We start from the raw sequence: 13,230 nt of genomic DNA on the forward strand, positions 1-13,230 counted from the left end.
CGGTAGTTGGTTCACGCAGAAACGAGGACTGGAGCCTTCTTGTTGGTCCAACTTACTACCTCGATTCCTATTAAGGGGATTCTGCCGCCGCAATGTTTGCAGCCGAAAAAGAGACCGCATAATTTTCTTTCYACTTTGCTATTTACTGCTTCAGTCTAAAATTTGAGAAAATGTATATAACTAGTAGGTGACATCACAGTAAGTACTAAAATGAAGCTGTCAGTAGTAGGCTAAGTAAATAATAGTAAATAAAGGCCAACTTTGTCATGGGATGCYCCCTCAAGTGCAGGTGGTAGAAGACAGAATAACCACTCCTGTTGGACAATGTCTCCATTGTCTCCCGCCCCATGCATGAAGCTGTTGCTGAACTGGAGAGCTCCTTCTGTGACAGACCAGTGCACCCTAGATACATAAAGGAGCCTTAGGTCTTTCCTCCAGAATCAAGTTTGTTTTTATAAATGTCACTGTTCTGTTCTGAACTAAAGCTAGTATGTTGTTCACATGCATATTGGTATTTGTAGTTTTTCTCATTTCAAATACTTTCCCTTTGCATAGTTTTTCCCACTTTTTGTAAAGAATCTGTTTCTTGGTGCAAATATACATTCACATTCTGTAAWTTTTTTWAATTATACTACTTAGTACCACATCTTTCAGTCTGTGTGCCATTTTAAATCAATGGAGTATTTTCTTAACACTGCACTTACATTTGCCTTTATTGTAGAGTACCATAAAGTTTGTTTCTATTCTATTAAGAATAGGCAGATTTAAATTTTGATTCTTAAGCATTTGACTAACTTGAGCCCTTACTGAGCTACWATTTTGGTCGTTCGGTGCTTGCAGCAATCTCTTCCTACTTTTCCCCTATAGTGTTCACTGGAATGGTAGACAGATGGACTGAATTGCATTTGTTAAAACAAACCCTAAAATTGTTTTTGAACTCTACAAAATGTGTAAATATATGGCTCAAATGTATTAGTTAAAAAAAACAAAAACACAAAAAAAACACCAAGATACGGGGAAACAAAGACGACAAAAAAAAACCAAAAAAACTTTTCAGCCAGAGACATGCTTGAAGTTTGTTTCTAGGTCTGTAGACGTGGCACAATGAAAAATTCCAAAAAGTATTCATTGAAGTAAAACAGCTTTATTAGTGTACACTGTAAGAAGTCGTAAATGTTGGATAGCTGGAAAGCCTATGGAGATCATTTCTTGAAGAATATCGATTCTAACAGGCTGCGTTTTAGTGGATATGCTCCGTTTATAGCAAGCAGAGGGAACAACGTGTATGGAAAAATAAAAAGTAACTATATAACATTATACAACATCACAAGTGACATGTAGGAACTTCACTTTATCCAAAAAGCTTCTTTCATAGGACATTTGCTGGAAAGATGCTCGTTTTGGAATACACAATTGTCATCACAATAAGAAGAAAATACAATATGATCTGTATGTAGGAATGCAGACATCAGAATGTTTTAAAGTGTCCTTCACAACCGCATTTGACTGCAGCTTGCCTCTAAAAGGGAGAACAGCTGGTTGGTCTGACAGTACAATCTATTGCAAAGGCTCTTGATGGATCCTGGCAATATGCACATAAAAGGTATAGCCATCAAGAAGATTTCCTGGGCATACAGTTCAAACACTTTTAGGTCAATGCATAGAACTAACACTTGTATCATTTGTGAAATAAAAGTAAACATATCTTAGTCTCAGCTTGTAAGATGTTGGCTGAGCCAGCAAAATACAAGACAGGTGGGAAAGTTGCAGAACAGAGAKATAATATAATCGGCTTCAGGTCATAAGTAACTTCAATCCAATTTAAAGAAAGACAAAAGAAATAAAAAATACTATTAACAGTTCTCCATGACAAGGTGTCATCGTGGGCTGAATAAGCATCCAGACAAAGCTACTCTGCAGTACTAACATTTGCTTTTATGCACTTTTTCTTCAAATTTGTGCAGACAAATGTTTAAAGGAAAAATAAACAAAAAAAAAATAAACCTTCTGTGATTTGTCTTACCAAACATATTTGTAATGTGCAGTTTCCCTTCGGTTTTAGCATGCAAACCAAATAATTCAATTTCGTTTGGAGATCATGAGTCAAAATGACATTTAGATGTTTGACCCAATTTTCAAATTTCTTTATTTTTTAAGACATTCTGTTCATGCGTTAATGTCCACTTAAACAGAACCCGGCTTGGAGTGAATATGAGCATGTAAACAAAAATCTACAGTGTGTAAGCACAGAGTTTTGAATCTGTTGTTTCACTAATGCTGGTGAGAGCTTTCATATGCATAACAGGCATGGGCMACTTACCTTGACCAAAGTTTAAAAATCATCTTGTGGTACAGCCCACATGATCTAATAAAAAGCARGATGATAAAAATGCAATATGCACACTTATTTAGACTTAGACATATGGTATGAATAGAAATGTCAGATTATAAAACTGTAATACCCACAGTGTTCATCCAAATGTGCTGCAATGTGGTCAGGATTGTTGACTTAAGTCTTTACGTTAATCTCTAACCGTCAAACTGTGAAAATCCTATAGCGACCCATGTCTATTGCATACAGGAATGTTCTGGGTTGTAAGACATTTCAACAGTTTCCTCAGTTGTAAAATAGGTCAAATTACACCAAAACTCTGCTATTTCATTGTTTAATTCTCTCAGAAAAAGTGAGATGACTGAACAAGCAGAGTCCTGAAATGCTATGCGCAYGCTTAGTCTTTGGTTACACCCCAGCTTTTGCGCTGCTGAAAAATTGGTAATAATAAAATTATCTATTTAAAAAAAAACAACAACATTGAGAGTAGCTAATTATAATAATCAAAGAGCTTGTCACTTCAATTCAAGTAGCCAAATTCTGAGTTGAAGGGTGCACATTTCAACATGTTTTATTGGTAAGTTACTGGAAATTGTAAATCCTTATAATACACCAAAATCACAAGTCATCATCAAGCTGTAACTATTCAAAACAAAGTGTATTCCTAAAGAACAAAAAATACCATCTAAGAAAAAGAGAACATTTTAAATATATTTATATATATATATATAAAAAAAGTACAAAATAAATGTAGCTAAAACCATTTGTAAAGAAAACGATAAATGTGTCGTATAACTAGCTTGTTGAACACTTAAAGCTTGAACACCTTACTGTAAAATACCAAAWGAGATTGCTGGTTTTCAGGTCGACGAACGCATTKGGTGACTGAAGAACAAAATTCTTTACAATGACAATGGAGGGAGAGGAGAAAATGYATGTTTACTTTAAATGGACATTTCAGAGCATATTGTATTYGACATCGAAGGCAACTTTCTTAGGGGTGCATAATTTGGGGCAGTGCAAGTACAGTATAGAAGCTATTTTATAGATTTATAGATTAAAGTCCCACCTTGGAGGACTTTGTCTCTTGATAATTTGTTATAATTTGAAAACTGCATCAGTTCAAAATATTAGATTTGTGCATTTTTTWWAAAACATTTGGAAATCTCAGAGATAATCCTCTTATTGCGTGTCAGACAGAAAGAAGCAAAGATGAAGCTCTAAACAAAGCTACTGGTACATAGTGTAACAGAAGGAGTAAGAGCATGCAACGTGGGTTAAATACAGTGATATCAAAGAATTTGTTAAAAAACACTTGATTGGTTTCCTGCAGATGCAGAGAGGTGGGATGTTGTATGCTCTTCTTCTTGTTCTAAGAATTTCTTAATTTATCCATTATTTATTTGTGCTGAGCAATCACTGATACCGCTATAAATATATTTATATATAGGAGTTTTAATTTGACCAACTATCCAATGAACAAACACCTTTAAACTTACATTGAGTTTGCAGAGGACGATTTGAGTTAAAAACAGGGTGTTRGTGTGCGTGTGATGATACAAACACCAACAAATTGTCTCCTTCAAGAGCTGAAGATAACCTCCAGGATAACCAGGTCAATGATCACAACAATTTGGATAAAACAGGATGGATGACGGGGGGGAAAAGTCATGCCAAGTAGCGAGTCTGACTTTGGTTAAATAGATGTTGGTTAACATCGTGTAAACTGAACTATTCACACTAAATCAAAGAGTTGAGCTGAGCTAGTGGTTAGGACAGACGGTTTCTAAAAATTACTAGGTGTCRTGCTTGATCCCCAAAACTGCTGTGTCGTCCCTGAGGACAGTAAGGCTCAGTCCTGCTTCAGGTTTCTTGATCAGAGCCCAGATGTTGACGTCGTCGTTGTCCATAATGGAAATCRTTCTCTCTACACTGAGTTCTCGTATGGATTTGCAGGCCAATTTCAACTATAAAGGTTGACGAATATTCAGCTCCACAAACAAACTTCCAGGGTAATCCTTTACAGATGCCGTTCTTCTATCTTCTGGTCCACTGTATGACATTYTGTTCTTTKCTTTAATTATTTTTTATTTTTTTATTTTTTTAACGCTATTAGTACATTATTTAAGACTGCATGGTAGTCTCCTTTAAGACAAACTGTTTTGACGTTGTGAAATGTCAGTCTGACTTTGCATGGATCTCGTTTTAGGACATACTAGAGCAGCGAGCTTGTGGGGTACCCATCTGGGTCAGCACTTTATCCAACCACTGGAGGGGGCCATTGAGATGCAGTTCGATCCAACAAGGAGTGCTGGTTACAGTCTGGCGTCTGTATAAAGAGGACATTCCAAAAGATAAGGGAAAATACATTTATACAAAAAATGSCAATTATTTTCYCAATTACACATTTAGWAAACTTTTYTTTTTAATACAATGAAACACTAATCTGATAGGAATCTTAACAGCCTATAGTGTTCATACACCAATTACAAATATTCCCTWCCCTTGAACCTTTTAAGAATTTGTCACTTTACCACAAAAAGATATATTTTTATCTTATTAGCACACACCACTAAACAGTTCTGCGSTGTTTACACATGGGCTTCAAAAGAAAAAAAAAAAGTTTTATGCATTTAGCACCTTGCCCTCTGAACTACAATGCAACCACTKGTCTTCACAAGTCACCTAAACCAGTTAGTARAGGTGACCTGTGTGAAATTTCATCTCAGTATAAATACGGTTGATCGCAGAGTTTTGTTGGAGAACATCAGCAAACAAATGACCATCTGCCTAATTAACAGGCCAAATATGGACAGCATTTATCAAAGCAGTCGAGAGCCCCATGTTACCCTTAAGGGAACTACTTTGGTCTATTGGTTATGTGGAAGAATCTGTGGACAGGATAACATTTAGTTGTGCACTCCAAAAATTAGATCTTGTTACACTCTGAAACGCTAAGAAATTTTTACAAGGCAACAGTGATCTGGTAGGAATCTTAAAAGCCTACAGTTGTCCTGGATGACAGAATGATGGAATAATGAGTCTAAGGGCATAACTTACCTGTACTCTGCTCCCCAACCCTTGACGAAGCTCATTCTGATTGTGCACATTCTGGTTAGTTGGTACACTGCCTCAAAGCCCTGGTTGACCGACTGGGCTAGCAGGGCTGCAAACTCCTGGTTGTTAAAAATCTTCAGATTACAGCCTAAGAAGAGTAGAAACAAAGACCAATGCACCCAATAATTATTCTTCAAATTTTGACATGTTAAAAACTCTTCTGAAAACTGGAACAAATACTGTGAAATTATGACCAATCAGAACTGTTGAATTTACTTTATGTAGCTACAATTAGAGAAACAAGCTCTGTCACGTGTGTGTGGGTTGTCTACTGAAGGCCCTGAACATCTGCAACATCCCSATCTTCACTTTGCACGATTCTCAGTAAAGCGTCCTCTACCTCAACAATGATATTGCTCACCCAGTCCATTTGGCCATGAATTAAATGTTCAATGTTACATGGGTACAGATGAGTCAGTGTGTGGGCGAGTGTGTGACAAATCCTGTCACATTATGGAAGCTCTTTGTGGCTTTTTCAAGCTTTCGTTCATTCGTATCAGTTTACTTGGTGAATTTTAGTACAAACAAGACACAAAACATCAACAAAGGAAGTAAAAGAAAAATAATTTTAAAAAAAGAATATTTGAATGTGTATCAACCTGGTGGTATCTTGCAGACAGTAGCTGGGTGCCACCCATATCGCTGGTTGCAGTTGGGACTCTGAACAAAGATGGCACTGTCACTCAGGCACTCGGCAAATACCTCCCCTCCGATGTAATACAACCTGACACCACGRCCTGCAGAGGTTTAAACAAAACGTGAGGACAAGAAAGAGGGGGTGGGGGGGAATCCCAAGGTGATAACTTAAAGGCGGACAAGCTTAAAACTACACAGCCTTTCAAATTAGCATCATTAGATTTAATCATATTTACATGAGTRATAAGTTAAATCAGAATCTGAAATGTATTTATATCCCGTGAACTTTCTTTTTAAATTTCAGWGCGTCTTATTTGGATCTGAAAAATCTGAATTTGTAAGCACTTAAGTCAAATACATGTAAAACTAAATGCACCTTCTTTAAAGCAATTTGTGATTATTAGTACATTTTAAAAGGAGCAAACTCGTTACGAGTGAAGGTTTTAAAAAACAACAAATTTACACTATAATATTTCTACGTTATAAAGATGTTTAATTGAGAAGTCAGAGAGAATAATTCAGCACTGCCCCTCTCCCATCTGTTGCTGACATCAGCTATTACATATCTTCACAGAAAAGACTGATGGAAAATGTTTTCTGTCACCACACTAGAAGAGTGTAGATAAATAATAAATAAGCACCCTTTTTGTAATCGTAATAAGTTATAACCTACTGCCTACAGTCTATACCTATATGCCTCCTTGTCATCTCCACAGTGGCATTTCTGTTGACATTGCTGAGAAGGCCTAAACAGAAGCGCTCTGAGTTGGAGGGATCCGTGAAGCCGTCGACGGTCAGAGATGGCTGCGAGGCGTGGAAGGTCTCACCGACCCGCTGGTTCAGCTCGTAGTAAGCTATAGAGCACCAGAAAGCCGGTTCACTGTAGGTGACCGGCTGAAGGTCTGAGAGGAGAACAACAAAGAAATATTTGTTCAATTTGTATTTTAGGACCCCAAAYTGTGTCAGTGATCCATTCATTTCCACGGCTGAAAAATTWGTTTAAGAAGTTAACTCACCSAGGCCATGACTGACCGGTGACAGAGCGCTTGGTGACATTTCTGCTGGTGAGCCTGGTGGGAAAACAATCACTTCTGCTTATTTCATTCTACTACAATCTTAAGTGAACAACAATATTGCTGTGAAAATCAATATTTTGTTCTGTCATTTTGGGACCAGTTATATTTAGTGTGAYGATGATGTTACCTCTGCTACTAATACAAATGATTAATAATTTTTCATGGCGGAAAGGCTTGAAAAATCTATTTTGAACTTTGTTTTCTACCATAAATTGAGATTTTAAACACARTGGGATACTGAGGGACACAATTTTATGCGCATTAACTGGTCTGAAATGGTMATTTTTGTATGCTTCAGAGGAGTTCAACAGAAAGTCCCGAACTACAACTATCAAATCTACCTGATTCCATACTTTGATTCATTTGCTGGTCGCTGGTTTCTCCGTCTTCACTCATGTATCCCGGAGGAGGAGTGTCTGTAAACAGGAAATAATTKAATGCATTTGTTTTCATGAAAAACTAATTAGTGAAGAGCTGAAATGTGGCCTCTGTTTTCCAAGCGCTTCCGCTTGGAAAGCAGAAAACAGGTTGAATACACAAACCTATTTTGTGCATTCAACCAGCTCCAACTTGATCTTACTTCTAATAYGTTTTATTTAAGTTTTCATGTCTAACAATTAAGGCAGCTTTATGGCAGAAATGTAATTATTGCTGAACCAAAATCACTTAAAAATAAAATTGTATTGTAATTAAGTGATTATTATCCAAATSTTTTCCAAGGATTTTATAAGAGGAAAAACAATTTAAAACAATGAGTGCATTCAACTCTACAGTCAGACGTTGAATTGAATATGTTGGGCTTGTTAGACAGATTATGTGTGAAGATGGTTAAAGTACCCTTGTGCCCAATACAAACCTGGTATATAGTTGTTAGGAGGTTCTATGCCTGCAGGAAAGTTGGTATTTTCAGGGATAGAGTTTGTGAAGTCGTCTAGAGGTGGAAGCTCGGTCAGAATCTCTGCGTGGCGTGGCACCAACACAGGAGGCAGCACTAAGAAGAAAAGTCAGACAATTTGCTTTTCCCCCTATGCAAGTCAAATTTGAGGAGATAGAGACAACATATTTGAAAAACGCCATGAAGACGCTGTACAATGACAAGGAAGACACATACTACATGAACTTAATTCCGCCCTGCTAGTGCACATTTATTGGATAGAAAATAAATATTTTTCCAATTATCATTACCAGGCGTCTCCACTCTCTGGTAGTGGTAAGGATTGACACAAACTTCATCCTTCTTGAGGTTGAATGCATATTGGCAAGTGTCGATGGCCCTAAGCTCGTGGTGACTGTGAAGGTCAGGCCATCTCCACAGGCGGCAGTAGATGACATGAGGCAGGCCTTTACGATGAGAAACCTGAAGGCGGCCATCCAGTGACCTGATGTGACCGGGAAGGAAATAGGCAGATAGCTCAACTCAGAAAACTGGAAGAACAGTAGACAGACTCTCAATGCGTTTGTACAGCACTTGACTKTCAAGTTTGGTGGTGTTTATTGAGGTAATACGCAAAGATACAATAAACTATTGAGGTTAAATGCAAAAAAAATAAAAAAWYMWTTTKRRGRRRMMWTWWTTWWWMCYTWAAAMSSMRSSKTTWAMYWMMAMYWWKRRKTYMAWWWYMAAWTWWTWWTTTKRWTKKWAWAAAAWWTTTTAGAAAGATTAAGCTGTTATAACTAAGCCACATGGCTCTTCTAGGAAAAGTGTAGTATAACGTTAATGTATTTTATGGAATTTTTTAAACCTACAAAYAGTAGAACCAGAATGTGAAGTGGAAGGGAAGAAAAACTAAAAGTGTGCTGTGCACCAAGGCAATAATTTAGCCCACTTTATTCTAGACACCCTAAATAAAGTGTAGCACAACCAATTGCCCTCAGAACTCAAATAAGTAGATAGGAAAAAAAAAATGGTTCAATGGAGGAGGTTTGGTTCAATGATGAACAAAACATGGTGCTGGCAGCAGGGTGCTGTGAGGCCATGTTTGTTCAGTCAGTATAGGGAAAGTTGGTAAAAGTTGGTCTGTGTAAGGAAACACGGGAGAGCAGTTCTAAAAGCAAACCACAATCTGAGAAATACAAGACACTTCCAGGAAAACACTACACAAACAGCATGACCCAAAGTACATTAAGGTGTTAGAATGGCCTAATTAAAGTCTTGGCTGAGAACCAACTGAGAATGTCTTACTGAATGTGAGCTAGTTGGCATAAAATAAGGAAAACAATCAGTCTATGGATTTGCAGTCCTTAGCAAAATGCCCCTAGGCTGAAACTGTTTTCCTTTTCTAAAGTCTTGTCACTGAACACTTCAGGACATTCCAGACATTCTTTGTCAATACCCTAACTCGTCAGAGGGATTTGGTAACAGAAGATGGACCACAATATTGGTTATATTGCCATAATGGTACGGCTGATTGGTACAAAAAAAGTATTTAAGAATAAAAATAAACACATACAGGCTCTTCTCATCACTTACTCTGCAAATTGTTAAATGGTTAAAGTATTTCTACAATTGCAGCAGTAAAACCAACATAAACAATAACAAAGGACATGAGCACAAAATGCAATGGTAATGTATGTTTTAAAGCAACAAGTGAGCATTATTTTTATGCTTTTGTGTGAAACGGGAGATGCGTATTGACAGTGCATGCGAGTGTATTCACCTGCTATGGTCAGGGTATCCGTACATGCCTGTAGAGTCCCACTGCTCTATCGTGTGGCCTGAGCCCAGACCCCACAGTTCTGAGCAATTGCTACAGACACACACACAGGACAAGTGGAAAACATGATCAAAATAAAAGCAAACAGATGGTAAACATGAGGTGTTTCAACTTAAAAGAATGAAATCACAAATGTGTATAGTTGATATCTTGATAAAGACACACACACACACACACACACACACACACACACGCACACACACAAAAGTATTCGCTCACCCAATTCCAAAGTAATGGAATTCAGCTGTTTCAGTTACTTTTATTGTCACACATGTCTTTTGTTATTAAAAACAACTTCAAGCAACCAGGAACCCAGGCTTCTTTTATAAACATTTGTGAAAAAATACAAATTAATCCTAACCTGAAGGGTGAAATCCAACAACCTTGAAGGAGTTTTGGTAGYTTCCAAGAGAAAGGCGCTGCCTGACAGAACTGTTACAAATACAAGGTTATCTTTGTATTTTTGTGAAAGCCCCCAATYCGAAAAKTTTTGCTGCACTGTAAGAAGATATGTTGAACAACTTTGAAATTATTTAGAATGAGGAGATTGGAAAACAGGCCTCCTCGTCCAACATTAATGGATCAATCAATTGCACTGCAATTGGCTGATCAATGCTGTAATAAAGCCAATGGATTAAAAATGGATGTCTCTTAACTTATGCATTTSAAGGCAGCAGAGCGAATACTTTTGGCAACATTTTCTTACTTTCCACTATGACCAAGCAGATGAACAATGACTACGTGACAATTTCAAATGAGATGAAAAGTGATATGATGCAATCAAACGGTGCAAGGAGCTGGAAGAGACCTAACATTTATCTAGGAACACATTTAGTTAACTGGGAAAAATACTCAACAATAAATATATTTTTATAAACTGAGTAAAACCTTTCAGTGATATAAAAAAAAAATAAAAAAAAAATTTCAGTGATATAAAAAAAAAATTAAACCAACATGAGATTGATGATAATATGTAAAGTATAGAAGTTTGTCAATTTGTAGTTTCTCAACAATTAGAAAAAGTCTCACCCCTTATTTGAGTTGCACATGTACAAAAAAAAGGTTACATTCATGCATATTTCCAAGACAAAAGAAGTGAAATGGAAAGAAAGACAAATTACATAAATATATCTTACTGAGGATGAAGAAATTCAAAAACAAGGCTAAATGATTTAAATTGGAAAAAGAAAATCTGAATCTAAACATATTTATGTGAATGACCAAAATGTTGGTTGGTTTGTTGCAACTATGTTCAGGCAAAGAAAGGGAGATTTTTCACTTTGATCAAAATAATTGTCTTGCCTATCTGTACAGGACTTTCTATCTCAAAACACATTGACACACAACGTTTTGCAGGTACAAGCAGAAAAAGAGTTTCATCAAATGTAAAAACTGTTTTTCCAAGTGTCTTGCTCACTTGAAAGCTAAAAACAAACACYATTTACAGGTTYTCACATGAATTATGATAGAAGTAGATATGAGAAATGTTATTCAGATGCTCTCCTGACAGTCAAGCCCCAGTTCTTGTAGATGAAAACTACAAGACAATATCCAGAGCAATTAACTTTAGCTTCTATCAGACTTACTTTCTCACGTTAAAGGAAAGAATGATATGCATCAAAAGCCTGGAATCCTAAAAGTAAACTTGTGTGTTCTCCTGACATTTCAGAAAAGATGAAATGCTAAAATTTATTTTGTAGCAAAACAGGTCATTGAACTAGAATATGCAGAAAAAAAAGTGTGCCTCAACCGTGTCACACCTGAAAAAAATAAACTGAAAAGACTGACCTAAAAACTTCTCAATTCCTGGAACTTCTTGAGAAGTTTTACAACAACAATAAAACAAATAGACATGATTTTATAATCCCAACTTCAGAATTGGGTACAGAGCATAGAGATTTAAATCTGGGGTGAAAATATGCATCAGGAATAAATCTCATTTGGTTTGTCTTTTAAAAAAGCCATAGGTGTCATTTGTGCAAGCAATGGACAAATGTAGGAGCCTTCTTTTTGTCATGAACATAAAGGAGCACATATTTTGTAAATAATGACACTTCACTGCCAAGTTGGCACTTTTAAAGGACTTTCATGGAAACTTYTAGAGCAACTTTGCACCAAAAGTGTCATYATTTACTGAATGACACTTCGTGAAAACAGTCAGACATTCATAAAGGTTCGTTCATGTTCATGACAGGTGTTGTGTCGTGTTTATGATACTGTCGTGTCAGTCTTATGCACTCCCCGTTAAATAAAGTGTTACCATATTTTGCTGTAGTAAAAGCGCAAAAGTAGGAGCATAAAGCTCATTTCAGTAGATAACATTTTCATAGAATCTCTATACATTTTCAGGCTACTAAAACTGCCATTTCCTGTGAGTGAGATTATGATCAGCTCCAGCTTAGGGTCACATTGTTCTGTTCACAGAGAAAGCCCAGATGCAGATAAAAACACATCGTTTCTTTATCTTTTCTAGTGCAACCTGGCTCCAAAGCAATAACTCTCGACTGATAAGAATGTTTTTCTTAACAATAGAAGTGCTACGCCACGTAAATCACCCTTTTTTTTTTTTAGAGGTTTCAGATTCAAAGACAATATGCCACATCAACTTTGAAAACTTCTAAGTTTTGATGCACACAGCAACTCCCTTTCCTGTGCTTTTATCTGTTGCTGCATCGTTTCATTTCAATGTATCTTCACCTAAATGTGCTCCCAAACCTATCAGCTTCTGTGGCCGAGTATGTTTTACTTACAAAGAACATTGTGCTGAAACCTTCTTTGTACGGCATCAACAATTAATTAGGGCTGCGACATTTAGTGTTAGTAATTAACAACATTGAGCCAAAATTAGATTGCAGATGCTTTGCACAAAACCACATACATGTTTTCAATGCAAAACAGGAAGTTGCTGAAACATTATATCCACTTTCTGTTAAATTAATATTGTATACACAATATACATTATTCTAATTTGAGACTGTGGCTTTCTACGAAATATGRCACCTTATGAACAAACATCCTGCAGGTAGACRTGAACGGGAGTCCTAACAAAAACTCTTTATAATTTTTATTTATAAATTAAGTTATAAAGCATAGAGAAATGCAGCACTTCCCCTCACCCATCTGTTAATGTACACTGAAGGTCAGCTGACCTGTGGTCAGCTGGAAAAGTAAGACAAAGCTGGATTTTGGATCCAATGGGGCAGTTCAGTAAAGAGCTTTTCCAATAGTTTGAAGAAATCTGAATTACCTTTCAGGTTTAGTTCAAAATCAAAATAAAAAATAAAAGTACAGGAACACCTGGACTGAATCGTTCTATACTAAACAGATATTATTTTAAAGAGTTTGATTAGTGCTT

General features: G+C 36.5%; 1 protein-coding gene across 2 annotated transcripts; it reads right to left on the bottom strand.

Annotated features, from left to right (window-relative positions):
• Nucleotides 1–1,124: 1,124 nt before the first annotated feature.
• Nucleotides 1,125–10,740, bottom strand: smad2 (SMAD family member 2). 2 transcript variants are annotated; one of them, XM_008423861.2, is made up of 9 exons: nt 9,819–10,740; nt 8,347–8,540; nt 8,018–8,152; nt 7,515–7,577; nt 7,102–7,155; nt 6,775–6,987; nt 6,049–6,186; nt 5,393–5,537; nt 1,125–4,661 (listed from the first exon to the last, which is right to left on the bottom strand). In XM_008423861.2, the coding sequence occupies exons 1-9, from the start codon at nt 9,842–9,844 to the stop codon at nt 4,538–4,540; spliced, it is 1,092 nt and encodes a 363-aa protein (XP_008422083.1). In that variant the 5' UTR covers nt 9,845–10,740; the 3' UTR covers nt 1,125–4,537. The 2 variants fall into 2 exon arrangements, with proteins under 2 accessions (XP_008422083.1, XP_008422082.1); XM_008423860.2 differs by having other exon boundaries at nt 7,503–7,577; nt 9,819–10,739.
• Between the last annotated feature and the right edge of the window lie 2,490 nt (nt 10,741–13,230).

Source organism: Poecilia reticulata, linkage group LG12 (assembly GCF_000633615.1).
Source record: "Poecilia reticulata strain Guanapo linkage group LG12, Guppy_female_1.0+MT, whole genome shotgun sequence".
Classification (NCBI taxonomy): Eukaryota; Metazoa; Chordata; class Actinopteri; order Cyprinodontiformes; family Poeciliidae; genus Poecilia; species Poecilia reticulata.